This window comes from Sorex fumeus, unplaced genomic scaffold, assembly GCF_029834395.1.
Source record: "Sorex fumeus unplaced genomic scaffold, SorFum_2.1 ptg000129l, whole genome shotgun sequence".
NCBI classification, from domain to species: Eukaryota; Metazoa; Chordata; class Mammalia; order Eulipotyphla; family Soricidae; genus Sorex; species Sorex fumeus.
This window is the reverse complement of record NW_026606186.1, coordinates 17,374,790-17,402,712: the sequence shown is the minus strand read 5'-3', so window position 1 is coordinate 17,402,712 and position 27,923 is coordinate 17,374,790. Positions and strand designations below refer to the sequence as shown.

At 54.5% G+C, this 27,923-nt stretch overlaps 1 protein-coding gene across 2 annotated transcripts in view; it reads right to left on the bottom strand.

The window, feature by feature from the left end:
• WHRN (whirlin) overlaps positions 1–27,923 on the bottom strand; it is an 80,064-nt gene that overhangs the window by 6,666 nt on the left and 45,475 nt on the right. The window contains exons 4-8 of one of the 2 annotated variants that reach the window (XM_056138501.1): positions 14,998–15,207; positions 14,071–14,075; positions 13,654–13,690; positions 12,668–12,880; positions 8,528–8,737 (exon numbers count right to left, since the gene is read on the bottom strand). In XM_056138501.1, the coding sequence (XP_055994476.1) occupies positions 8,528–8,737; positions 12,668–12,880; positions 13,654–13,690; positions 14,071–14,075; positions 14,998–15,207 (675 nt within the window). The remainder of the gene's footprint in view (positions 1–8,527; positions 8,738–12,667; positions 12,881–13,653; positions 13,691–14,070; positions 14,076–14,997; positions 15,208–27,923) is intronic. The other variant, XM_056138502.1, reaches the window with a different exon arrangement.

Here is a 27,923-nt window from a genome sequence, read left to right as displayed (position 1 = left end):
ACTATTTTTTAGGGCAGGAAAGAGGATGTCTGTGAACCTTCCAGAAGCTCCACGTGAGTCAAGCATGGAGTGTCTTGGACTTAACCTGGAGGCAGTGTTCAGGTCTGACCTCTATGACCTTAGGAATCCCCTCTGCTCACTTCCTGTCCACTCACACAGCCCTGTCCAGGCCTTCACGCTGAAATCCCTCCCCACCACTACACAGCTGGAGGGATTCATTCATTCATTCATTTGCCTCCTTCAGAACCTTCTTCAGGTGATAAGGCCCAGCAAGCTTCCTTGAAATGCTCCCTGTTCCTGCCTCAGGGCCTTTGTATGGCTGCTGGGACCTGCCCCTTGCTCCTCCGACACTTCCTTCCCACCTTATGTCAGCAAGGCCTCCTGTGTCAAACCGCCCGTGTGCCCTTATGCACACACTCCACCCATCCAACCCTGACCCTGCATGGTTTTTTGGTCTAACACGTATCACAACACTAGCGAGAGACTTACTTCGTTCTCTCCTATGAGGATAAAAATGCCACCGATGCAGAATTCCTGACAGCCCGGCCCCCAGCGCTGGCCTCGGGGTCTAGGGCACTGGCAACTGAGTATTTACTAAGCAGGTGGGAGAATCTGTGAGAGCACCCGAGAATGAGTCCATCGGCCCCTGGGGCTGGTGCGGCCACGGCAGAGTTGGAACGAGGACAACAACAGCATGGGAAAGAAGGCGCCCCCAGCTCCGTGCCCCCCAGAGTGGTACCCCAGCTGCTCTGTGAGGGCTCCCCTGGCCCGGGTTTTCGAGTCCAGGGTCCCTCCTGAGGGGTAACATCAACCCCACAGACCTCTGACACGCAGGCATCTGAGGCGAGAGGTGCCGGCTCTCCTACTGACAGGGAGCACCAAGAGGCACCCCCAACGCTTTCTTTCTCTCTTTTTTTTTCTTTTTGGGTGACACCCAGTGACGCACAGGGGTTCCTCCTGGCTCTGCACTCAGGAATGACTCCTGGCAGTGCTTGAGTGACCATATGGGGTGCTGGGACTCGAACCCAGGTCAGCTGCGTGCAAGGCAAGTGCCCTAACCGCTACCAGGCCCTGAGGCTAGAGGCACAAGCCCCCCACCCCGACTGCCTCCCAGAAACCAGAGCCAAGAGATAGCACCAGAAAACAAGAAGATGCAGAAGAAGGAAACACAGGCACAGACACAGACAGAGAGAAACTGTTAAGGAAGGCTTCCTGGAGGAAGGGGCAGCTATCGCTCCAGCCCCAACAATTTTTCTTTCAAATCTGGGTTCTCCTTCAGGAGAACCATGTGGGAAGGGCCCCCACGCCTGCTCTCCGCCCTCTGAGCTCTGAGTTCACACCGGGCCCAGCTGCTGAGGGCCAAGTGATGGGGGAACAAAGCACAGAACCGTCCCAGGCCTGAGGCTTCCTTATCTGCTCAGGGGTGCTGTGCACCCTGAGATGTACCCACAGCAAAGCCGGGCACACAGAGAGGTGGGGGGCGGGTCTGCAGTCCGCTCCAGTGAGTGGGGCTGCATGGCGTGTCCTGGGTGGGAGGACTCCGACAGCCCCGCACCCTCCACTCCCCACCATGGCGAGTCTCGTGTTCCCCAGAAGACGTCCAGCTGCCCAACAGACACCCAGTGCTCAGATGAAGCCCAGAGCAGGGCTGGTCACCTGCAGTCACCCTGCAAGGCTGGCTACACCAAGGTGCAGGTGGGTCCGAGTTCCGGGAGGCACCCACAGCAGAGCAGGGGGGCAGACAGGCCTGCTGGGGTGCATAGAAGCCCTGAGGAGGGAATGTGCTGGGCCACCAGGGCTGGCAGTGTTGGCTTCACCCCTCAAAAAGCACCAACCAGGCAGCCCTGACTGAGAACCCATGCTCCTGGGGTACGGAGAGGACAGGGTCCCACTCCCAGTCGAGGGCCACAAGTCCAGGAGCTCTCCTTCAGGGCCCTGGACGGGGCTGCAGGTGAACACAGGCCCCAGGAAGGGGATGGGAAGGATCCAGAAGCTGACAGTACTGGGCCGGAACGATAGGAAAGCAGGGAGGGCACTTGCCCTGCCCGTGGCTGACCCGGGTTCGATCTCTGGCACCCACAGGGTTCCCTAAACCCCACCAGGAGTCAGCCCTGAGCACCACCAGGTGTGGTCCCCAAAGCAAAGACGGAAACAGAACCTGACAAGGCCAGGTTGTCTGGAGGGCGGGGAGGATGGGCTCTCTCTGGGGGAGCAACATAAGGGGGGGTAGGGAAGACCACCCTAGGGAGGCTGGGACAGGGGTACTCTCTCCAGCTTAGCTTCTACCAAGAGGGAAATGACCTTGCAGTCCCAAGACAGACCAGGCTCTCCCGCCACGAGGATCGCCAGCCACCCTAAGTGGCACCAGGAACTGGGAAGGGTTCCTGCCTCTGTGCTCAGGAGGAATCATTACTGGTGGGGCTGAGGGACCAGATGGGATGCTGGGTATCGAACCGGGGTCGGCTGTGCGCAAAGCAGGTGTCCTACCCGCTCTGGCCTCAATTCTTCATCTGTTCTTTTTTCTTTTGTGGGTCACACCTGGTGATGCTCAGGGGTTCCTCTGACTCTGCACTCAGGAATTACTCCTGGCGCTGCTCAAGGGGACCAGATGGGATGCCGTTTTTATGATGCATAAGCACAGGGTTAGCTTACATAAAGTTATTTTGCTTTAAGATGTTTCGTTGTCTTTTGTGCAGAAATTTAATCATGCACTTTCTTGCTTCACAGATTAAGAGGTAGGAAGGCAGAAGCTGAAGGATGATGGGATTAGACAGGGGAAAAGGAAAAGGCGAAAATACAAAGGCAGGAAAGGGAGATGGAGGAAAATGAGACTGAGGTTCCAAGAGGCTGGGAGAGGTGAGATCAGCGTGGGCCCCCACTGCCAGACCCTCGTGGGAAGAGTGAGCCCGGGACACTGCCTCCGGGCTGACAGACCCTCCCGGCGACCCACTGCAGCCCTATTCAAGCACCTCCATCCCGCACGAGTGTACCTGGAGGGACTGAAATGCAAGACAGGCATTTGTGAAGGGTGACCTGCGTGCCATGCAGGAACGCTCCTCTGTGACAGCCCCAGCCTGGTGGTCCTGGCTCTGACCACCAGGAGGAGGCAGAGAGGCGGGGTCAAAGGTAGGTCGTAAATCTCAGGACTATAAAAATAACTGCAGTCGAATGCTCTACCCCTGAGCTATACCCCCTCTGCTACCGAGAGTATTGGATATGCCAGACACAGTAACAACAAAGTCTCCAATGGAGACGTTACTGGGCCCGCTCGAGCAAATCGATGATCAACGGGAGGGCCTTTACTATTTACTTTACTATAAAAATAACTGAGCATTTTAGAGCTGAAAGTGCAGTGGTCAAAAGAAATTATCTTGACTTACTGCTTCTATCACTTAAGAGACGTGTTAAGTTCAACAATTTATGCTTTGGGATACCCAGTTCCTCATCTTTAAAATTTTTTCACTTATTTATTTATTTTTAAATTTTTTGGGCCATCCTCAGGAGTGCACTGGGCTTACCTTCCTGAAAGTATTTGCATGAGGTCAAGGAACAAACCAAAGCACCCTGGGAATTTTTGTGGCCAGGTCTTCAGCACATGAAATTGACAGGATTTTCCTTTATAGTTATTGGACTTGTGTGTGTGTGCGTGCGTGCGTGTGTGTGTGTGTGTGTGTGTGTGTGTGTGTGTGTGTTTAGTACTGTTTTGTTTTGTTTGGGTTTGGGGGCCACACCCAGTGGTGCTCAGGGTTTACTCCTGGCTCTGTGCTCAGGGATCACTCCTGGTGGTAGGTGCTCAGGGGACCAAATATGATGCCTGGGATCCAACATGGGCTGGCCACATGCAAGGCAAGCACCATCCTCCTGAACCATCATTCTACCCCTCACTGGATTTTAACACCTATCTCTGAGATAGGTCTTTGCTAAGAAAAGTACCAGAAATGCATGAAACCCGTAAAATATCACACAATTATTTCTGGCTAAGTTCATGTAAATGGCAAAATTTTTTTTGTAAAGCTGATAAAAATGAAGTGAAATGTGCTTTTATTTTGCAGTATAAAACTGACTTAAGGGGGCTGGAGCAATAGCACAGCAGGGAGGGGATTTGCCTTGCAAGGGGCCAACCCGGGTTCAATTCCCAGCATCCCATATGGTTCCCCAAGCACTACCAGGAGTAATTCCTGAGTGCATGAGCCAGGAGTAACCCCCGTGCATCACCGGGGGTGACCCAAAACAAAAAAAAAACTGACTTAAGAAACTGGCTCTGAGTGACGGCCTGAGCGGAGATGGCTGGGCCCAACTGAGGCTGAAATGGGGCAGGCGGCAGACGGCGGGGCCCAGCCCTGCCAGCCTCCATCTGCCCAGTCCAGATGCCCGGAGCCGCATTCCAGGGAATAGAAATATCTGCAGACGGCAGGCTCAGGGCCTGGGGCCACGTCAGCAGAAAGGATGGTGCAAGGTCAGACAAGGCCAGAGGTCTGGCAGGAGTCACCCACTGCCCAGGGCTCCCAAATCCCGCTGTGTGTGGGGGGGGGGGGATGGAAAGGGGAAGGGCGGTTCAATGAGGCCCCAAGGGGCAGGGCCTTCCCCCAGCTTCTGCCAGTCAGGGGATGAAGCCCACCTGCCCAAAGTCCCCCAGTGGGGACAGGGCGGGAGGCAGTGCCAGTTGAGGTCTGACCCTGGTCCTGGTAGATGCCCACAAAGCCAGGGTGCCCCATGGTGCTCCCTCCATCCTCAACCCCAGTCAGACAGAAATTCCTTTCTTGGGCTCCTGGAGGAGACTCCAGGGGACCAGTTTTGAGGTGAGCTGACCTGGGGTGAGCTCCAAAGCCCAATTCTCACTCCCTAAGTGTCCCCGACCCGGGTCCCCACCCCCCTTCCTCGTAAGACAGGGTCCTGCACCCAGTAACTCTATTAGTGGGAGTCTCAGGGACCTCCATGGGGAACAAAAGCTCCACTGCTGAGACTAAGTTCAACTTCCTCACATGAGCCAGACCAGTGCTGAGCCCTAGGGCCTCCATGGGGACTCTGACCATACCCCAAGGAGCCCATGATCGAGGTGGGTGACCAGTCTGACCTGTAGAGATTATTAGGTTATAATGAGATAAGAACTACAACCAAGGGAAGCCTGTGGGCTGGAGAGTCCCAGGGTAAAGTCATGCCCCTTGGGAGGATCAGGGAGGACTGCTTGGAAGAGGCAGCATGCAAGCGGGCCCAGAAACACACACAGGAGAGAGGCAGGCCTGAGAAGAGGAGACACTGAAGAGCATCGCACCTTCCTGAAAGAAGCACCTCCCACAGCACAGAGGGGACCGTCCCCTTCACAGCTCCCCACTGAGCTCAGGGCAGCCCAATCAGTCTCTGGGCTCCCGCCGATTCCAACACAGCACCTCCCCCAGAGCAGAGACCGAGGAGCCACAGGGCAGCCTGGGTCCCCGCCAGGGCCAGCTGCAGGCGTGAGGGGCGGCGGGAAGCTCCACAGCCCCCCACCCTGGGCCCTGGCCAGGAGTCCCCAGGAAGGACGGTACCTCCATCAGGTCTATGAGCCACAGCAGCCGCTCCTGGGAGGGGGCAAAAGGCAAAAAGAAAAATACATCAAATAAATATTAGGGAGGGGAGGGCCTGGCAAACTCCCTACCCCAGCACACACACAACCGCTACACATACACACACACACATACACACCCGACTTTCAGACCCGCGCACACACATATACAAACCTGCACATACACATCTACACATACCCACACATATACCCAACACCCACACATACACCCACTCATACACCCACAATACACCCATTTACAACACATACACACCGCACACACACACATGCACAGGCACATATACACACACATATACAAACCTGTATATACACATCGACACATACTCACACATATACCCCCCCCACACACACACCCACAATACACCCATTTACAACACATACACACCACACACACATATGCACAGGCACATATACACACATATACACACCTACACACCCTCACATTTACACACATATGCACACGCACATATACACACCCGTATATACACACTTATACCCCACACCCACACATACACCTGCAATACACCCATTTACACACATACACACACCGCACACACATATGCACACGCACATATACACACCCACATATACGCACCTACACACAAACATACACCCCCCCACATACACCTGGACATACACCGTTTACACACACATCCACACACACACACATCCACACACCTACAAATACACATGCACATTCGCACCCCCCCAGATACACGTGCACCCCCCAAACATATACCCGCACACACACATACACACTGCACATACACCCGTGTACACACCCATGTATATGCATACCTTCACCTACCCACTTCCCCTACATACCCACACACAACCCTGCACACACGCATACACCCCCACATTCATACACTCACAAACATACCCATGCACACACACATATCCCCCACACCCACACCCACACATCCTGTACAAACACATAGACCAGAACACGATCTGACAAGCCCCATCCACAGGTCCTCCTGCTCCACGCCTGGGAGGCTGTGGCCACACAGTCCAGCTCTGCAGACCCCCGCCTGGACTCCAGAGGGCCTCGGAGTCACTGCCATTGCCCAGGGACTTCCCAACAGGTGGCGCTGTGACCATGTGCCCTCTTGGACAGAAGGGGAAACTGAGGCCGGGGAAGCGAAGGGAATTTGCCCAGGTCATAGCTGCTCAGGAAAGGCAGCGGCAGGAGGGGGACCCTGTGCCAAGAGGACTCAGCCTTAAGAGGCTGAGAGGAGCCCCATGGGTGGCTGGCCTCCACACAGGGCGGGTGGTAGGAAGCGCTCAGGGGGACCTGGCCAGAACGGGGAGGACAGAAGGCAGAGCCTCCCGCCCCCCACTCCAGGGGGCACCCGTGGGGGGTGCTCGTCACGGTAGGCAGGCCACCCGGCCCAGGGGACTTTCTCCACACTGCCTGAACCCTCGGTGTGTCTTTCAGTCCCTCCTCATCAGGGCTCATAAACTGTCCAGCCAAACTTCCGGCTCCAAGTTGCCCCAGGGCCTCCCTGAGGCCTGCCTCCGAGGGATGCAACCCAGAGGTTGCATCTGCCAAGTCAGGGCTGCGTGCCACGGCTGGACCCAGACTAGCTCCCCCTGGAGGCTCCAGGGTGACGCAGGAGGGCGGGTCAGCCTGGGTGCCCGGCTGTCCAGGGCAGACAGCATGCATCTCCAGACCAGGCTCATGGGGGGCAGGGGAGGAAATGAGTCCCAGAGGCTGGGACATGAACCTGGAACTCATGTCTCCAAGCCTGACTTGCCCCCATCTCCCCCCACCCCGCACCTTTCCTCCCTAACTCTGAAGGGACAGCCCCGGACCGAGCCTGCAACCCTCCTGGTCTGGGAGTACCATGCTCTCGGAGACCCACACAGACGCTTATCAAGGAGATGCTGTGGTGCTCAACCCCCCGCTGGTTCCATGGGTCAGGGCTGGGCATCGAAAAGCATGATCCTCCCCCACCTCCACCAATGGAGGGCCTGTCCTGGCCTCAGGGCCTTTGCACGGCTGCTGGCACCTGCCCCCTTGCCCCTCCCCTCACTTCCTTCCCACCTTACGCCAGGGAGGCCTCCCAGATCAGGCCTGTGTCACACCGCCCATGTGCCTGCATGCGTCCAACCCTGACCCTGCATGTTTTTTTGGTCCAACACCACCCCAAAGACAGTGCACAGTCCTGGAATGGGTCTGCTTGATGATGAAGCACACTGTCGCCTCCCCAACGGTCACATCCACAGCCCTGGCAGACGTCCGGCTTCTGCCCAGGGTGCTCAGAGCTGAGGGAGACTTGGGAGGGAGGAGATGGAGGGGTCAGGATCAGGGTTGGGGAGACGCTCCGGGCATCTCCCTGAGCTGAGGGCGGCAGAGCTGAAGGGGAGGCTCCCAGCTCCTATCTGGCGTGGAGCACCCGAGTCTGCCCCCTCAAAGCCCCTGCCCCACCCCCACACCCAGGGTCCCCCCAGTCCCTGCGGGTAACGTGGCAGGGATACTGAGAGGTGTTTCTGGGGGGGTTGGGGGGAGACAAACGAGGCCCCCCTCCCTGGATTCGCCGACCAAAGGCTTCCAAGCAATGAGACAAAGCAGAGGCTTCTGAGGGGCCAGGGAGTTGGGACAAAGTCAAACGAGGGGAGCTCGGACAAGAACTGGGCTGATCTGGGCCAGAGCCCCTCACCCAGCTAAGTCTGCAAGAGCCCCGCCTCCAGGGTCATGTCTGATTTCTCTCACTTTCTGTGTTTCTTCTTTTCTCCACACACCCCCCACTGTGAGCCCCGAGGCTGAGCCCTGTGGGTCTCGGTCACCCATCGTCTTTGCAGCACCCCCGATATGCACCCGGTGCCGCACAATAAGGCCTTCATGGCCGAGGTTCAGTAAGGTGTGCAAACCCCGATCTGGCTCCCTCAACACCCCTCCACCCCACCTGCTGGCCTCCCGGCTGGTCTCCACGTCTGGGAGCGACTGGGGCGGCTCACCCTGGCCGAGCTGACCGTGGTGGAGGTGCCGTGGCTGCCGGTGGACGAGCCCGCGTCGCTGTAGGAGACCACGGAGCAGGTGTCCCCGCCCGCCGGGCCCGCAGGCTGCCGTGCCTTCATGGACTCGATCTCGCGCCTCAGCACCAGGTGGTCGAAGCGGTCCAGGTCTTGGGGGGAGATGATGCCTCTCACCTCGGAGAGGAGGGAGAACTGGGGGATGCGAGGGAACTCAGCAGGGAGCCCCGCCCAAGCCTGCCCGCCAGCTCCTCCCTGGCCCTCCCCGCCGCAGCCCCCAGGGCTCCCCATGGCCCAAGGAAATGGTCATAGAATTTGTGGTGGGAGGCTGGAGTGACAGCACAGCAGGTAGGGCATTTGCCTTGCACGTGGCCGACCCGGGTTTGATTCCCAGCATCCCATATGGTCCCCTGAGCACCACCAGGAGTAATAATTCCTGAGTGCAGACCCAGGAGTAACCCCTGTGCATTGCTGGATGTGACCCAAAAAGAAAAAGAAAAAAAAATTTGTGGTGGAACTCAGTCCCCCGCATGATTGTGGGCCCTGGGCCAGGGCTGTCCCATCCACCCTGTGCTCTCTGATCACAGAGTCAGCTTAAGTCTTTCTTTCTTTCTTTCTTTCTTTCTTTCTTTCTTTCTTTCTTTCCTTTCTTTCTTTCTTTCTTTCTTTTTCTTTCTTTTTTGCTTTTTGGATCACACTCAGCGATGCTCAGGGGTTACTCCTGGCTCTGCACTCAGAAATCACTCCTGGCAGTGCTCGGAGGACATATGGGATGCAGGGATTGAACATGGGTTGGCTGCGTGCAAGGCAAACACCCTACCCGCTGTACTGTCCTCATGGCCCCTGGCTGAAGGTTTTTTTTTTTTTTTTTGCTTTTCTTGGGTCACATCCGGCAATGCACAGGGGTTATGCCTGACTTTGCACTCAGAAATTACTCCTGGCAGTGCTCAGGGGACCATATGGGATGCTGGGAATCGAACCCAGGTCAGTCACATGCAAGGCAAATGCCCCACCCACTGTGCTATTGCTCCAGCCCCTGGCTTACATCTTTCTGTGTTTGTTTTGTTCAGGACCATCCCCAGTGGTGCTCAGGGAACCAAACATCGGTGTTGGGATCCAACCTGGGCTGGCCATGCCCGACTCCCCCAGGGCTTCAGATGGGTATGTCTCTTGGTGCCTGAGTATATCCACATGTCACCACTGATGGTGAATTCTGTCACGCTGTCCTGCACACAGCTTTGGAGGCTCAGACTTGCGCTGAGAAAGTTCCCTGAAGCCAACACAGTTATCTGGGGCGCTTGTTAGAACTACCACTGAGGGCTGGAGCCACAGTAGAGTGGAAAGGGGCGTTTGCCTTGTACGCAGCTGATCCAGGTTCAATCCCTGGCATCCCACAGGTCCCCTGAGCACCGCTGAGGGCAGAGCCAGGAATAACCCCTGGGCATTGCTGGGAGTGACCCCCCAAAAAGAAAAAATATTACAATGAGGTGGCCAGAAAGATAGTACAGTAGGCAGGGTGCTTTCCTAGCATGTGGCCGACTTGGGTTTGCTCCCTGGAACCACATATGCACCTCTGAACACAGCTAGGAGTGATCTCTGAGTACAGAGCCACGAAAAACCCCTGAGCACCACCAGGTGTATCCTGCATCCCGCACCCACCAAAATTACTGATGGTTGGCTCCCATTCACAGATGTGAGAATCTGAGAGGGGCTGTGCTTCTCTCTTGTGTGTATATGTGTGTGTGTGGGGGGGGGGCTGTTTCTGGGGATCAAACCCGGGGCTTCAGATGGGTAAAGCGTTTGCTCTACCACTGGGCTACAACCTTGGCCCCAGTCTTGTCCATCAAGAGCAATTTTGGGTCCAGAGAACAGTGCAGTGGCTTAACAGCACCTGCCTTGCAAGTGTTCTGAGTTCAAATCCCTGGGGTCCTCACTGTAGGCGTTTCCTGTCTGGCTACACTCCAGTCAGGGGTGTGTGTGTGTGTGTGTGTGAGCACCACAAAAGGGGTTGTGATGCCCCCAGCCAGCGCCATCACAGGAAAGAACAATGCATGCCAGCACTCTCATCGAGCACTGGTGCATGAGCACTCCTGAGACCCTTGGAATTCCACAGTCATCCCCATATGCCTCAACTACAGGGTCAAGCCCCCGTGAGCGGCACACGTGCCAACAGCAGCTTCAGGAGGCAAACCCTGCGAGCACCATGAGTGAGTGTGCAAGCCCGTCATCGCCACATCACCTGGACATCACTGACGGCTGAGAGAAAGGAGGGAACGGAACAGGAAGAGCCACAGGCTGGGGCTGGAGCCACAGCACAGCGGGAAGGGGGCTTGGGGTTTGCCTTGCACACGGCCAGCTCAGGTCCCATCCCCGGTATCCCGTAGGATCACCTGAGCACTGCCAGGAGGGATTCCTGAGTGCAGAGCCAGGCATAACCCCTGAGTATCAGTGTCTCCCCCATCCAAGCCCCCCCCCAAACTCCATAGGTTCCCCAACCTCATCAGGAGTGATACCTGACCACAGAGGCAGAAGTCTTGGGCATGGGTGAGTGTTCCCCCCCACCCAAAAATAAACAACATTTTAAAAAGAGAGCAGTAGGTTGGCTGTAAGCACACACTTGGCATAGGGATCCACAGCCTCCTGCTGATACTGGGATTCTGGCAGCCTGTGTCCGTGTGTCTGCAGCTCTGCCAAGGGTGGGAGCTATTTCAGTCACTGGTCCAGGGTGCAGTTATTCTGTTTATTTATTTATTGTTCTTTGGGGCAACAGCTGGCAGTGCTCAAGGCCTGCTCCTGGCTCTGTGCTCAGGAATCATTCTCAGTGGAGCTTGAGGGACCAGTTCTATGAGGTGCCGGGGATCAAACCCAGATGTGCTGCTGTAGGGCGCATGGCTGTGGTGGGTTTCTCTCACTGCCTTCTCATTTCCTCTTTGCCACTAAACAGCTTGTCCCTGAGAGAGGAACCCTGATGGGCTGAGGATACAGGTCGGTGACAGAAGAGTAGCTGCCTTGCTTGTGTGAGATCCTGGGTTTGATCCTGGGCAGGGAAATCTTTTTTTTTTCTTTTTAGGTCACACCCAGTGATGCACAGGGGTTACACTCAGGAATTACTCATGGCAGTGCTCGAGGGACCATTTGGGATGCTGGGAATTGAACCCAGGTCGACTGCGTGCAAGGCAAATGCCCTATCTACTGTGCTATTGCTCCAGCCCCGGAAATCTTTTATAAAAGAGGCTGGGGTGGGCACAGGGACAGAGCTCAGAGGGCAGGCACACATGCTTTACACGCAGGAGGCCTGGGTTTGAGCTGAGCACCCCTGAACAACCAACCCCAGAGCAATGACTCAGGAATAGCCCCCAACCACCAATGGCTGTGGGCCCGTTCCCGTCCCCTGCCACCAAATAAAAAAAAAAAATCTAATGGTGCCTTCCCTGCTATACTGTCACTCGGGGTTGTAGTTAAGACCTAAGTCTGTACAGTGTAGACTGAGTCAGTACAGGGTGGACCTGAGTCTGTGCAGTGTAGACAGAGTCTGTGAAGTGTAGACAAACTCAGTGCAGTGTAGACCCGAGTCTATGCAGTGCAGATGGAGTCAATGCAGTGCAGACCTAAGTCTGTGCAGTATAGACAGAGTCTGTGCAGTGTAGACCGAGTCTGTCAGTGTAGACCTGAGTCAGTGGAGTGTAGATGGAGTCAGAACAGTGTAGACTGAGTTTTTGCAGGATAGACTGAATCAGTGCAGCATAGATGGGTCTGTGCAGTGTATGTTGATGGGTCTGTGCTGTGTAAACTGAGTCTGCTCAGAGTAGATCAAGTCTGTGCAGTGTAGACAAGTCTGTGCAGTGTAGATGGAATCTCTGCAGTGGAGACAAAGTCTGTGTCGTGTAGACCTTAGTCAGTATAGACGGAGTCTTTGAAGTATGGATGAGTCTGTGCAGTATAGACCGAGTCTGTGCAGTGTAGACAAGTTTGTGCAGTGTAGACCGAATCTGTGCAGTGTAGATGGAGTCTGCGCAGTGTAGACCAAGTCTGTGCAGTGTAGACAGAGTCTGTGCAGTGTAGCGGAGTCTGTGCAGGTGCCCAGAGGGCACGGGGCGGAGCTGCTTGGCTGGGGGTGCCGGCCACCTTGGCATGCGTGTTGAGCAGCTCGAACAGCGCCATGACGAGGGCCTCCACGGGCACGCTGCCGCCGCGGTACTCGTCCAGGTAGTAGGCCAGGGTGGTGCGCTCAGGCTCGCTCAGCAGCTGCCGCGCCTGCTCCTCCAGCAGTGCCCGAGCCTGGTGGCCAAGGCTGCTCAGGGTCACCTGCGAGCCCGCCGGCCCCTTGTAGAACCCCAGCTGCAAGACAGGAGAGAGGCAGGGGGCCCCTGCAGGAGCCGTGGCCCCGTGCTGGGAGCAGCACACCCTGTGGGAGCCGTGACCCCGATGCTGGGAGTCACGGCCCTGCGGGAGGTCACCTGTATTTGCTGCACACGGCCCGTCAGACGCGCGCCTGCATCACTCAGGGGCTCGTTTCATCAGGCCCGGGACCCCCAGTCCAACTTGATTATGAAGCTCCCTCCTCGAACCCCGTCCCTCACAAGATGGGGAGGCAGGCAACAGTGTGGGTTACATCTGGCAGTACTCAGGGCTCAGGCATCACACCCAGAGGGTGCTGGGACCACAGGGGGTGTAGGAGACTGAACTGGGTCGGCCACACCTTAGGGCAAGGCAAGTGCCCTAAGGGCTGCATTACGGCTCCACCCAAGGGTAACTGTTTTGAAGATGATGTCGGATCTGTTCCAACCAAGTGAGCCCTTCCCTTCCCCCTCCTCCCCTCACCCCTCCCTTCACAGGAGCTGTCAAAGCCCCACCTCCAAGGCTGCTCCCTGCTACTTCTGGTCAGGGGTCAAAGGGCGTGGGGGTCCCCCACTCCCTTCCATCACGGTACTCTCCCCCACCCACGCCCTGTTCTTCCAAGCAGCTGAGCCACCTGAGGACCCCCCCCACACACACACACACATCCCACTCCCGGCTTATTCCATGGTTCTGTGTGTCCTGAGCCCTGAGGTTCTCATGTGGGCAGCAGTGAAGAGACCCCAGACACCCTAGGGGGAATCAACACCCCCTACCTTACTGCTGCCTCCGGCCGTGAGATCTCCAGGGAACCTGTGGAGAGAGATGGGCGCAGTCGTGCATGTCCATGCACAGACGAGGCTGGGGGGAGGCAGGCGGGCAGGCAGACAGGGACTTGCGGGGAGCATGGTGGTGCTCTCAGGGATGTTTCAGGAACACACAGCCCTGGGCCTCGGGGTTTCTGGCTCGCTGACCCACTCGTGGCCACACACCGGCCTGCAGTCCTGGAGCCCTCCCCACCCGCCTCAGGCTGCAGGAAAGACACTCAACGCAAGCAGAGGGAATCATGGCAACTGCAGGTGGCCTCGGGCTCAGGTTGCCCAGGAGGTGAGGACAGAGCTGAGCAGGGATGCCTGAGAGGCCACATGCAGGGTCAGTTCCTCCTGCTTCAGGGTTTCATGCAAAGCATGGACCTGAGCTTCCAGACTCCTGATGTGTACAGAGTTTCTAAAATGAGAAGCCCCCGCTCTGTGGGCAGTGGGGTCTCTGCTCTGGGAACTGGCGAGCCCCTTGGTCTCGTCCACAGTGGTGTGGGTGTGGGGCAGCCTCCTGACATCCTTGACCATCAGGATGAGGTGCTGAACCGTGGTGGGAAGGAAGGAGGAAGGGAGGAAGGGAAGGAAGGCGGGGGTGGGGGTGGGGAAGGGAGAGTTCCTTTGTTTGTTTGGTTTGGTCTGGGGGTCACACCTGGCAATGTTCAGGGGTTACTCCTGGCTCTGCACTCAGGAATCATCCTTGGAGGTGCTCAGAGGACCCTATGAGATGCCTGGGCTCAAACCTGGGTGGGTCACGTGCAAGGAAAGAGCCCACCCTGCTGGACTAGTGCGCCAGCCCCAGGAGAACTACTCTGGAGTGTTCTTGAACTCACTATCCAGGGGACAGGTTTCTGATAAAAGATCCAAGGTGACAATTGACATTATTAGCCACCTGGCAAGTAGGTCTCCAGTGGTGACTTCCCAAGAGCCTTTCATCGCTTTAACAGATCTGGTTGGGGGGGCTGGGGGTGTAGCCCAGTGGTGAGACTCGGGTTTGATCCATGGCATCACCAAAGAAGATAAAACAAATCATATCAAAGAGGCAGATCTGCGGGTGGCCCCAGTTTCCAGATGAACTACTGAGGGACAAAGAATAAGTTACATGGTCTACCTCAGAGCCAGGGAGGGAGAGAGAGCTGGTTGGAGGGGCTCCCTCTCCCTGGGAAACTGAGGCCAGCAGAACAGAAGGGAAGGGCCCGAGGTCCTGAGCTGAGACCCTCCCAGATGGAGGAGAGGTTAGAGGGGGCTGACAGGGGCCATCACTGGCTTTCAGGAATGACCCCGGGGGCTCAGAGGGAGCAGCACGTCAGACCCTGCTCCGTGGGCGGTGGGGTCCCCGATCCGGGAACTGGCGAGCCACTTGGTCTCGTCCACGGTGGTGCGGGCGTGGGGCAGCCTTCCGACGTCCTTGACTGTCAGGATGAGATGCTGGGACGACTTGAGCAGCCGAACAGCATCGTCATGTAGGATGCTGAGGAAACTCCGTCCGTTCACCTCCAGAATCTGGTCCCCAACCTGTGGGTGGCAGCAGCACAGGGCACATCAGCTGGGAGCACCACCATGCAGCCCCAGAACCCGACTCACACCGGGGCTGTGGTGCTGCAGTGTAGTGACTCACCCCCACCTGCCTACCCGCCCGGGAGTGGCACAGCGTGGACCTGCGTGTCCCCAAGTGCCCCCGTGACTCTGCAGCAGAGCTCAGAGATGCCCGTCCTCCCTCCTCCTCAAGCTGACCAGGACTTTGAGGGGTGCACCTATGAGTGGGTCTGCAAGTATCCCTCTTGCCAGGAACCAGGACTCTGCTCAGCTCTGGATAGGAGGTGAGAGGGGTCCAGATTTTCTTTTCCTGCCCTGCGAGACCTAAGCAGATTCACTCCTGGTGACGTTCTTACCTCCACTGTAACCTTAAACTGCGAACAGCACTTTCATTTAGTCGAGAGAAAAAAAAGTGACAAATGAGCAGTAAATGAGCATCCCAGGAAAGCGATGACAGCATGGATTCTGACACCAAGCAGCTGTATTTTGCAAACACATAGGCTGGGGGTGGGAGGGTGGGAATTAGAGAGAGGAAAGCAAACAAGCCTTTGGATAAAAATATTTGGGCTCCACCGACTTAGCCCGGCAAGCTACCGAGAGTATTCGATATGTCAGACACAGTAACAACAAAGTCTCCAATGGAGACGTTACTGGGCCCTCTCGAGCAAATCGACGATCAACGGGAGGGCCTTTACCTTTACCTTTACCTTTTACCGACTTAGCTGGCCTTCAAATGGCCCAACTCCACGAGCTATCTCGGAGAGATGCTGAGGCCTTGCCCCTCCCCCAGGAGGCTCTGTCTCGAGCCCAGATCTCTCCAGCCTTCTTGGGTTGGGGGGGCGGGCTAAACGCCCACCCTGTTTAAAGCCACAGTGCCCCCCACCACCAAACTTCTGCTGTCATGTAAAGGGTCCAGCTGAGATGTCATGAGACTGAGTTATCCCTGTTCCACAGCTCCTGGAGTGCACGGCCATGTATGTGGCAGCATGTCACCTCCAAATTTCACTGCACTGAGAGCCCAGTAGGATCACAGCAAGTTAGGCGGGAAAGTTGCATAGAAGCCTACTAAACTCAAGGAGCAAAACCAATAGCACAGAGGCTCCACGGGCACCCAAGAGCTCAGTAAATCCTAAGACAATGACCTGAGTAACACCATTATGAGATTATATATATGGGCTGGAGCGATAGCACAGTGGGTAGGGCGTTTGCCTTGCACACAGGCAACATGGCTGACCCGAGTTCGATTCCTCTGCCCCTCTCAGAGAGACCAGCAAGCTACCGAGAGTATCTTGCCCGCACGGCAAAGCCTGGCAAGCTACCCGTGATGTATTAGATATGCCAAACACAGTAACAAGTTTCACAATGTTACTGGGCCCGCTCGAGCAAATAGATGAACAACTGGAGAATAGTGATAGTGATATATATATATATATATATATATATATATATAGTGCAACAAGCAATGGGCTGGAGCAATAGCACAGTGGGTAGGGCGTTTGCCTTGCATGCAGCCGACCCGGGTTCGATTCCTCCGACCCTCTTGGAGAGCCCGGCAAGGTACTGAGAGTATCCTGCCTGCACGGCAAAGCCTGGCAAGCTACCTATGACATATTCAATATTCAATATGCCAGAAACAGTAACAAGTCTCACAATGGAGAGGTTACTGGTGCCCGCTCAAGCAAATCGATGAACAACGGGGCAACAGTGCTACAGTGTTACAGTGCAGCAAGCAAGATAACGTCGATTATTTTGTGCCTGCTCAAACGGTACGGGAGGGAAACTGGGGACACTGGTGGAGGGAAGGTCACACTGGTGATGGGATCGGTGTTGAACATTGGATATTGGAAAAGACTATTTTATGTGCCAACTTGGTAAATCATGGTGTCTAGAGTTTCAAACCCTCTTATTAAAAAATAAAAATGAACAAAAAATCAATGTGTCAGAACAGAAGCTGGGCAGGGAGATCAGGAGTGTGGGAAGAGCTGGACATTTAAAGGGTAGGCCCAGGGCCGAGCCCCCTTCCGCGGCCTGCAGGGGCAGCCGGGAAGGAAGCGCCCCTGGCTTCACACCCTTCTCGAGGGCTCTCCCCTCCCGCAGGCGCACAATCACCCCCTCCCAGGCCTCACAAAGCAAGGTTTGAACGGGTGTGGTACAATGAACAGGCACTTGGAGTTCCACTCTGCTTGCAATGAAGCAGAGAGGAACAGGCAGATGCGACATGGACACTGACACAAACTCCGGTGCCACTTTCCATTTTTCCCCCTTTTTTAAACTTCCCACATGCCTGGGGAGTTTCCAGCGAAGACAGCACCAAGGAGCCCAGAGTTCCCGTCACCCCTTGGCGCTGGCCTCGACGAGGTCCCCACATCTCTGCCCACTACCAGGCATGACGATCTGACAGCAGAGACTGCATCCATGGGGGACTGTGCCACCCTGGACCCCCACGCCCTCCTGTTGCCCCCCAGACACTGCAGGGGAAGCGAGACAAAATTCCCAAAGGCGGGGCTGGAGCAATAGCACAGCGGGTAGGGTGTTTGCCTTGCACGCGGCCAACCCAGGTTCGATTCCCAGCATCCCATATGGTCCCCTGAGCACCGCCAGGGGTAATTCCTGAGTGCAGAGCCAGGAGTAACCCCTGTGCATTGCTGGGTGTGACCCAAAAAGAAAAAAAAATTCCCAAAGGCATGGGAAGACCCTCATTCCTGTTACCACACCCACCTCTGTGCAGCTCAAGGGGAGGGGGGGACAGCCAGGGAATCTCCAGATTCCAAGCTACTGCTTCCCACAATGGGACAGTAATCTGGTAATCTGGTCACCATAATTGATCCTCCACACAGTTTTTGTTTTGTCTCTGCTCAGGGATGGCTCTGCACTTAGGGATCACTCCTGGCAGGGCTCAGGGGGCCCACTGGGGTGTTGGGGATTGAACCTGGGTCAGCTGTAAGGCCAGCGCCCTCCCTGCTGTCTTATCTCTCCAGCCCCTACTTCTCCTTCATTAATATTCTCAATATCCTGCAGACCAGGACTCATGGCTCTCCCTTTCTCTTGCCAGGCAGGATAAGGATGCAGAGAGGTTGGGGAACCTCAGCTGGTGGTCACAGAGCCAAGGAAGAGGCCTGTGAAGGGGACACCTCCAGGGAGATCGGCCCTACCCCTCAAACGTCTCCTTCTCTGGGGTTGCTGCCAGGAACTTTGCAGGGAGCTCATCAAGGCTCAGGACCCCGCACTGACGGCCACCACTGCTGTCCTGCCTCTCGGCCAGATCAGGCAAATCATCCACCGATCCTTCCTCACCCCAGCCATCTCCTCCTCCTCCACCCTGACTGAGAACCCCTCATTCCTCACCCCCATAGAGAGACCTGGGCCAGAACCCTCCCCATGGCCCTCCAGATCTACAACCATCCAACAACCTCTCTGCCATCCCAGGAGAGGAGTGGGGAGGCATGGTGGTCGGGGGTTTTGAAGACAATCAGACTCAGCCATTTCGAGAAAAGGTACCCAGCATCACCTCTGCTGTCTTTGTACAGATAAACAAATAAAAAAGGACCTCTTCCTCAAAACAAAACAAACAAACAAAAAAACAAAGACAATCAGATTCATGTCAGGGCCTGGGTCCACACACCACGGGACTTCAAAGCAAAGCCCCCCAAAACTCTGTGCCTCGTGTCTGAAAAAGGGCTGCCAAGTCCTCCAAACTTGGGGTTTCTCCCCAGCAATACTCCGCGGGCTGAGGGCCCACTCCCTGCCCAGTGGACCAGACAGTTCAAAGCTGCAGCCCGTGTCGGTGTGGGGTGCAGTGGAGCTGGGAGCCACCATGGTTACTATCAGTGAAACAGCAAAGGGGACAGAACCAGCTTCGAGCATAGGGGATCAAACTTGGGGACTCTCGCAGCCCAGACACGTGCTCTGTCTCTGAGCTCTGTCCCTGGCCCTGGAACTCTGGAGTCCTAGCCAGCCCTCCGCTTCCGCCACATTCTTATCCACGGCTTAAGATCTGGGATTCCCTAAGGATAGTAGAGATAAAGGCCAGGAGGGTGGCCCCACGGCTTGGAAGTCGATCTCATGTGCTGGGGGAAAAGGCAGAAGGGATGGAGAAGAGACCACTAAGTAAATGATGGTTGGAGGGACCACTCGGGATGGCAGATGCGTGCTGAAAGTAGGCTATGTACCAAACATGATGGCTATTTAGTGCCTATATTGCAAACCTTATGGAGAGAGAGTATAAGAGGAAATGTGTCTGCCACAGAGGCAGGGGAGGGGAGGGGTGGGGGTGGTGGGAGGGATACTGGGAACACTGGTGGTGGAGAATGGGCACTGGTGGAGGGATGGGCGCTTGAACATTGTTTGGCTGAAACAATAAAAATTGTTTCATTGTTACAAATCGTGAAAATTTGTAAGTCTATAACTATCATCTCACAATGATTCATTAAAATAAAACAATAAAATAATAAAATGAAAGATCTGAGATTTTCCCAAAGCCTTGAGTCCCAGAGCTGAGAACCTGGGACTTCGCTGAGAATTCGGGCAGCCCAGCCCCAGCTGCTCAGCTGAGGACGTGACCCAGGCGCAAGTCCTCAGATGTGAAGACTTCCCCCACAACCCCGGCCTCGGCCTCCCTGCCTGCCCAGCCCCCTTCCCCGACATCAGGGAGCGGAGACGAGGAATGATGAACTGGCCTCTGGGTGCAGCGGCTGCCCGCGCCCTCTGCCCATGCCACCCCACCGCTCCACCCCCCCGTGGACCACCACCACCTCCTGCCTCTCTGAGCTGGGGCGCAGGGGCGCTGCTCACCCACAGGAAAATCCCCTTTCTGGAAGCGGCCCCCTCAACAGCTTTCACTCTGGCACAGGGCGGGGAACCCATCCCGCCCGCCCACGCAGCCTTAATTTCATGCTGGCAGTTTAATGACAGGAGCCAGCATCCGGGAGGCCATCTGGGAGGGCTTCCCTCATGTGCAAGCCTCTCCCGAGGGCTGGGGGAGGCGGAAACGACTCAACTCCACAAGCATCTCCCCAGCTCTCCGTAGAGAGGTGGGGGAGGGGTGACGGGTACCAAAAAGGCTCCCAGTTATATTTCAAAAGCAGACGAATCCAGGCCCGGGAGCAGCTCTTGGATGGCAGGTGTGAGGCTCCCGGATTCCATCCCTGGCACTATCTGGCCTTCTTGGCACCACCAGGTATAACTCCAATGACCCCCATCATGACCCCAGGGGGAAGGCCCTCTGCAAAATAAATCACTGTCACTGTCACTGTCCTCCCGTTGTTCATCGATTTGCTCGAGCGGGCCCAGTAACGTCTCCATTGTGACAACTGTTACTGTGTTTGGCACATCAAATATGTCATGGGGAGCTTGTCAGGCTTTGTTGTGAGGACGAGATTCTCTCGGTAACTTGCCGGGCTCTCCGAGAAGGGCAGAGGAATCGAACCCGGCTCGGCCAGGCCAGCCGCGGGCAAGGCAAAAGCCCTACCCGCTGCGCTATTGCTCCAGCCAGAACATTTGACTGAAAAATAAATAAATAAAAATGTATGAATGTTATCCACATTGCAGGGACACACGCGGACTGCAGTTCACTCTTTAACTGCAACTCCGGTTTAAATGGGCATTACTTTTTCGTTTTTTCTTTTTGTTCTGTTGTTGAGCCCTGGTGATGCTCAGGGCTTACTCCTGGCCCCACACTCAGAAACTATTCCTGGCAGTGCTCGGGGGACCAGAAGGGATGCCAGGGATGGAACCCCGGTCAGCTGCATGCAAGGCCGACTCCCTCCCTGCTGTACTATCTATCACTCTGGGCCCCCAATTAGCTTTTCTTGTTTTCAGTTTGGTTCTTGGTCCAGAGGCAGGTCACGGCAAGAGACCCTCCTCCCAGCACCTCCAATCCCCCATCCAGCCACCATTCACCCGCCCTTTTTCCTTTCCCCAGGAAGCCCAGTTTCTCTCGGGACCTCCCTCCCCTTTTCCTTTGGGGTGTCAGGATGGAGGAGGAGGGTTGAAAGGTATCCCCTCCAGAAACAAAGCCCCTGGGGAGGGCGCTTCCTGCTTTCCGGTCTTTCCCAGTGGGCCGGGGGCACCCTTCAGTCATCACAACCAGTTCCTAACTAACACCTTGGCATCCCCCAGATGGGAGGCTGAGGCTTGAGCAAGGGTCCAGGGCCAGAGCCTGAGGGCCGGGAAACCAGGAACCCCCCACTCCAGCCCAGAGCGTGACGATGACCCCACAAAGCAGAAACAGATGGTGGTGTGATGGACTGCCCAATTTCTCCGGCCTGTTCCCATGCAGGGAAAGATAAACGGATAAAGACAGTTTCTTCTCCTCGCTGCCACCGCTGCTGGCCTCCTATTTATCACCAGGACAGGGGAGTGGAGGGTGAGTCACTGGGAGGGCTTCACTCTGCCTCCTGCCATCATCTGCGGAGGGGGACGGGCGGAGCTGGGCTGCTCTGAGGACAGTGTGGAGGGACTTCCACAGGGGGCCCTGCTGTGCTCCAGGGCGGGGGGGGGGGTTGGGAGCTCACCTCTTAGTCTCTGATCCAGGCACAGGGGCTCTGGGGGGGGAAGGGGCAGTGGGTGTCTCAGGGCAGAAGGAGGGTCTTGGCCGGCTTGGGGGACGGCTTGGGGACAGACAGTAGATGAACGGGTCCCTCCAAGTCCCCAGGAAGCCCAGATTCTCTCTGAACCTCCCTCCCCTCAAAACAGGACCAGTACCGGCCAGTTAAGGGAGGGTCCATGGAGCGGGGGGAGGGGAGGATGAGTGAGTGCTCCCTATGGCATCCCCAGGACACCGAGGGCACTCAAGCACACACACCCTGGCCTCAAGGATGGTCAGTCCCTGCGGCTGCAGTGGCACCTAAAGGCTGTGCTGAGCCCACAGCAGTTCCCTAATAGCGCATTGCCCACAGACCCTCCCTGCTGTCACGTGGTAAGAGACCACTATGCAGAGGCTGTCTGCGGAGTCAAGCACAGCACCCAGCACACAGCACCCATTTCCTGGCGCTCAGGAAATGTCCAGGGAAGAGGGCCCATGCCCAGCACCTTAGCCCTGGCACACTCACCGGGCTGCCCACTCTCGCAGCACTGCCTGTCCCATCTACCTCCATCCCGGGTTCTGCTGCCCCCTGTAACCCACATCCGCTCACAGGCCGCCCACATGTGGCAATGCCCCAAGGACAGGTAAAGACGCCAGAGACAAGCAGGGATTCGCCCCGGGCCAGTCTGCCTAGTGATGGCCACAACCTCTTCCTCCTTTAAAAGGAAAAGTAGAAGAGAAGACCAGAGAAATGGGGTTTCCTGGGGGAGTTGGAGGGACCCATTCATCTATTTCTCCATCCCCAAGCCTCTCCAGGACCCCTCAGTCTGGGGCTCCCTGCCATGTATACAGCAGGTGCCACATTCATGCCTAGGGAAGGGGACTGAGAACAAAGCAGCAACCGTGGTACACAGCACAGCACCTTCCTCTTCCTCATCCTGGCTCCTCAGACGGGGTCCAAAGAGAAACCTGTCAGGAGCTGGGTCTGTGAGCAGGTGTGTGGTCAGGACCCAACCTCCCAACACACATACACTCTCTCTCTCTCTCTCTCTCTCTCTCTCTCTCTCTCTCTCTCTCTCTCTCTCTTTCTCTCTCTCCCAGAGGTCAGTCTGGGCGTTTTCTATCCCCACCTCCTGATGCTTCCTTCCTCAGCACAGACCGTGCAGCCTCGGATGCGGCTCCCACTGTCCCAGCATTCCCACGGTGAAAATCCACATCCTATTAAAGAGTTTTATTGCAATTATAATGTTTAATAGTCCTCTGCACCAGGGTCAGAGCGTTTATGGCCATTTTTGGGTGGGGGGGGAAGAGAAGTGAGTGACACAGCTTTTAATGAGACAACGGTAGACTTTCCAACAGTGAAGAAGTCGGCAAACCATGTCCATCTTTTTTTTTTTTCTCAAAAAGGGAAAAAGTACTGAGATTCCTGAAGCTCAGTGGGGACAAGGGTTGGGTCTAGGTGAGCCTTCAAAAGGCAGAAGCCCATCAGAAAAAAGTCAGACATGTGGACCCGGAGTAGAAGCCAGCTTCCGGTAGAGGTCCAGTTTCTGGTAGAATCTGTTCTGGTAGGACACGGCCTCCTGTAGACTTCTTCTCACTGGTACGGGGACTATCAGTAATTGGTCACTTTCCAAGACAAAGAGCTCCAGAAAGCCTTGCTCCCAGCACTCAAAAGCATTTTGCAGCTTCTCCCTTTTCCCTGACACCCACCCTCTGAAATTTCAGGATAATCTGGGATAATGAAAAGCTAAAAGAGACCCGCCTGAGGCTTGGAGGGTGTGACAATCCCTCTGGGAGAAGCGGCCCCTCTTCATTCTCTAGCTCTGACAAGATGGAGCCTTAAGAGCGCTTCTGTACTCAAACGGAAGGACAGACGCCAGGTCCCTGAATGGACAGGACAGGCTAATGGAGACTCCCCAAGGCCTGTCTTGACCTCTGACCTCTTTGGTCTTCTCTATCGTACTGAAAACACACCCCCATGGTGTTCCCCTGCCACTGCTGTACATTCAATGGATGTTCTTTGTATGTTCCTTCATTACCCATGATCACTGATGTCTCATAAATATTCCTGGAAACAGTATTGAAAGGAGGTAAAGGGATATACCTGATAACCTTTCACTATCTGTATTGCAAACCATAATGCCCAAAAGGACAGAAAGAGTGAGAGACAAACAGACAGACAGAGAGAAAGAAAAGAGGAAGAGGAAGAGGAAGAGGAGGAGGAAGAGGAGGAGGAAGAAGAAGAGGAAGAGGAGAAAGAAGAGAAGGAGGCGGAGAAGGAGAAGAAGAAGAAGCAGAACAACAAGAGGAGGAGGAGGAGGAGGAGGAGGAGGAGGAGGAGGAGGAAGAGGACGAGGAGGAGGAGGAGGAGGAGGAGGAGGAGTGCCTTCCATAGAGATAGAGTCAGGCAGTGGGGTAGGCAGGAGGGAAATTGGGGACATTGGTGGTAGGAAATGTAAACTGGTAAAGGGATGGGTGTTGGAACATCATGTAACTGAAACCCAATCATGAACACCTTTGCAACTGTGCATCTCCCTGTGATTCAAGTAAAAAATATATTAAATAAATATTCCTGGAAAACCTGCCTGAATATGTTGATGCTGTGATGTTAGCTTCTGCTGGGCATCCAACGAGACCTCAGAGCCCTCCTCTCCTAAGCCACTCTCCAGCCCAGCCTGCCCAACTAAAGCTGTTCTTATGCCAGTGAGGCCCCTCTTTGGGCTTCTCTTGTCCCTGTGCTTTTTCTCAGACAACAAACCCTACATTTATGGGTGGAAAACCCAGGCTCGTGCCAGGCCAAAAACCCAGGCTCGTGCCAGGCCAAGCTTGATCTGAGGTCAGAGCTAGGGCAGGGAAGTCACTTCCCACCGGACAGTCTGGATTCTGAACAATGACAGAGGTCACCCCCAGGATGATTAACTTCCAGCTAGTGCCTCTCAATGGATACAACTCCTCTCTAAACTTAATAAGCTCCCTGGAGGCACTGGATGGGATATCCTGTTTTAAAGATGACAGTACTGAAGCTCAGTGACGTGAAGTCATTTGCCCAAGGACACCTAGCAAGTAAGGAGCAGAGTAGGTATGAAACCAGCCAGCCCAACAGCTATTCTGAGCCAACCCTTGTATCAGCCCACTCGACTCAGAGGACTCTACATGTAAAGTGCTGACCTAAAGAACTTTCTGCAAAAGCAGGAAAGTTCTACGGCTATGCTAAGCAATACAACACCACCGTTATTTAAGTGAATTAACGTGAGATAGGATGAGAGGGTGGAGAGAAAACACTGGGGTGAGGTACTTGCCTTGCATGTGGTCAACCCTGGCTCTATCCTTGGCACCTTATGGAGTCCCCAGAGCATCACTGAGTGCTTCCTGAGTGCAGAGCCATGTGTAACACCTGGGAACTGCCAGGTGTGGCCCCAAAGCCACATCTCAGGTCCCAGACTGAAACGAAGTAACCAGCATATCAGTTTCCTGGGGACCCTCCCAGAACACACCGTGTGTGTCTGTGAGTACCACATTGAGAGCGATCACTCTGTGTCTATCCCTTTCCTTCTGACTCCCTTCACTAGTCCCACACATGATTTTGTCCTTTCTTAGAGCTGTAGAGTATTCCACTGTGTATATATACACCATAGCTTCTCAATCCATTCATCTGTAGTTGGACATTTGGGTTGTTTCCATATCTTGGCTACTACACGAAGCGCTACAATGAAGATGGTGTGCATACATCCTCTTGAATTAAAAGGTTTCTGTGTTTTGGCAAGAAGTGGTATTGCTGGGTCATATGGGAGTTCCATTCTCACTCTCTTAAGAGATCTACATATTGCTTTTCATAGAGATTGAACCAGATGACATTCCCACTGACAGTAAACGAGGTTTCCCTCCTTACCACAACCCCACCAATCACTGGCTTTTCCAGACTTCCCCATATATGCCTTTCTCAGGGGTGTGAGGGAACATCTCATTCTTCTCCTGGTTTATTTTCCCTGATTATAAGCCATAATGAAGAGCACTTTTTTTTTTTTTTACTTCATTGGCCATCTGCATTTCTTTTCCGGGGAAGGATCACTTCATCCTCTCTTCCCTTTTATGGATGGGGTTGTTTTTTGTTGTTGAGTTTCATGAGTGCTTTTGAGATCTAAATTCAAGATTTTAAAAATGTCCTTTGAAGAGGGCTCAGCAGATGTGGTCTTCAATCATGTCCGAAAAACCGGGAAGGAATATGACAAAATGATCACAGGTGCTGAATTCCAGACAACACAAATCCTTAAGCATGCAAGGCAACTACTGAGCCACACCCCAGCCCTGCCAGGGCTATCTCAGTCCTTTGTTCCTTTGTCTGTGCTCTCTGGATTACATAGGATGGCCATCCAGTTGATGACAGAAAAGGGGGTGGGGGAATCATAAGAAATGTGGAAACTGGTGACTCCACCGCTTCAGAACTGAATGCCACAGAGAACCCAAGCTGCCCCAAACTTCAGGTACATGGGTCTTTGTTCTGAAAATTCTGGGCCTTCTTGGAGTCAGGATGGGTGACCTTCCTCTACCTCCCCATGCGTCCAGAAGTTACATACACGGGATTTTCTGGCATGAATGGCAGCAACATCTCCTAATTCTACAACATTGATATTCCAGTAGTAGCACAGCAAATTGGATGGAAATATAATGCGGAATCCAACCAATGTCAGCTAACAAAAACATTAGCACAGAGGGCTTAACTTGCAACAACAGCTTAATAAAACGTAGGACTTAACATGTCCCTGGTGAGATACAACAATTTACATGAATTTCTTCTAAGAAAATATTTTTTGATTATTTTGTTAATCATTTAATGGTAGCAAACAATATACAATAACTTATGGGCTTGCTACAGGGCCAGGCTTGAGGGGTGGTTGGGAAAATGGAGACAATGGTGGAGGGAAGGAGACAATGGTGGTGCAATTGGTTCTGGAATATTGAATGCCTGTAAGAAATTATCATGAATGACTTTGAAAGCCACGGTATTCAAATAAAGTGTGATGGGAAGAAATATGAAAACTGGGGTGGATGGGTAATAACTGACCACTAATATCTCCCTCAACACTGGGCCTGAGGGAGAAGGGGCCTTGGTCCTGGGCTATTTTGTCCTTCCACCCTGGGGAAGCACCTTCTTCTGACCACTTTGCCTGAATCATGTCTCTGTACTCTCTGGGATAAATCATTCCCATCCCCCACAGGACTCAGCAGTGTCCACAGATAAGCTGGGAGGTGGTTGAAGCTCTTCTGCAAAAATCCCCCGAGGTTTCCCTCATTTGTTGCTTTTTAAAAAAAAAATTATTCGTATTTATTTATTTTGGTCACACTCAGCAATGCTCAGGGCTTACTCATGGGCACTTACTCCTTACTCCTCAGGGCACTCAGGAATTACTCCTGGTGGTGCTTGGGGACCATATGGGATGCCAGGGATTGAACTCAGGTCAGCCGTGTGCAAGGCAAATGCCCTACCCACTGTACTATTGCCCCGGCCCCCCATTTGTTGCTTTAAAAAAAAAAACTTTTCTTCCCTATCCCAACTGAAATCATGAAAACGCCTGACTTCAAGGGAATGGTTAGGAACATTACAATTCAGCTTCAGGACAGGAGAGTATCCTACAGTCTTTACAGACTGTGCTCAGCACAAGTTTTTAATGACATGGAAAACGGCAAATAAGAAAGTGGGGTGCAAACTAGCCCAGAGGCTGGTCTCTGCCGGGCAGCAATGGTTGAGAAAGGAATGGGAGCTACAGCAAGACACTCACAAGAGGAAAACAGCCCCAATGCCCAGCAACTAATGAAGACAAACACGACGTGGGATAGCCACATGACAGAATATTCATCCTTCATAAAAGGATCTGCTGAGACAGTGAAAGGAGCCAGGAGCATGGCCACGCAGGCTCTGACTTGTGGAGATGAAATGCCCCCAGTAGGCAAATCTATGGAAACAGCAAACCTAGTAAGGACTTAATGGGTGAGAATCCTGCTTCCCCCTCGGGGGTGAGATGCTTTGCAATCAGATAGTGGTGATGGTTGCGAAATCCTGCCTCCAAACTAAAGGCCCACTGCTCCTGGGTTGTTTCCAGATTCTGCTATGGTGAACAGTGCTGCAATGAACACAGAAGTGCAGATGATGTTTCTGCTGTGTATTTTTGGGCAC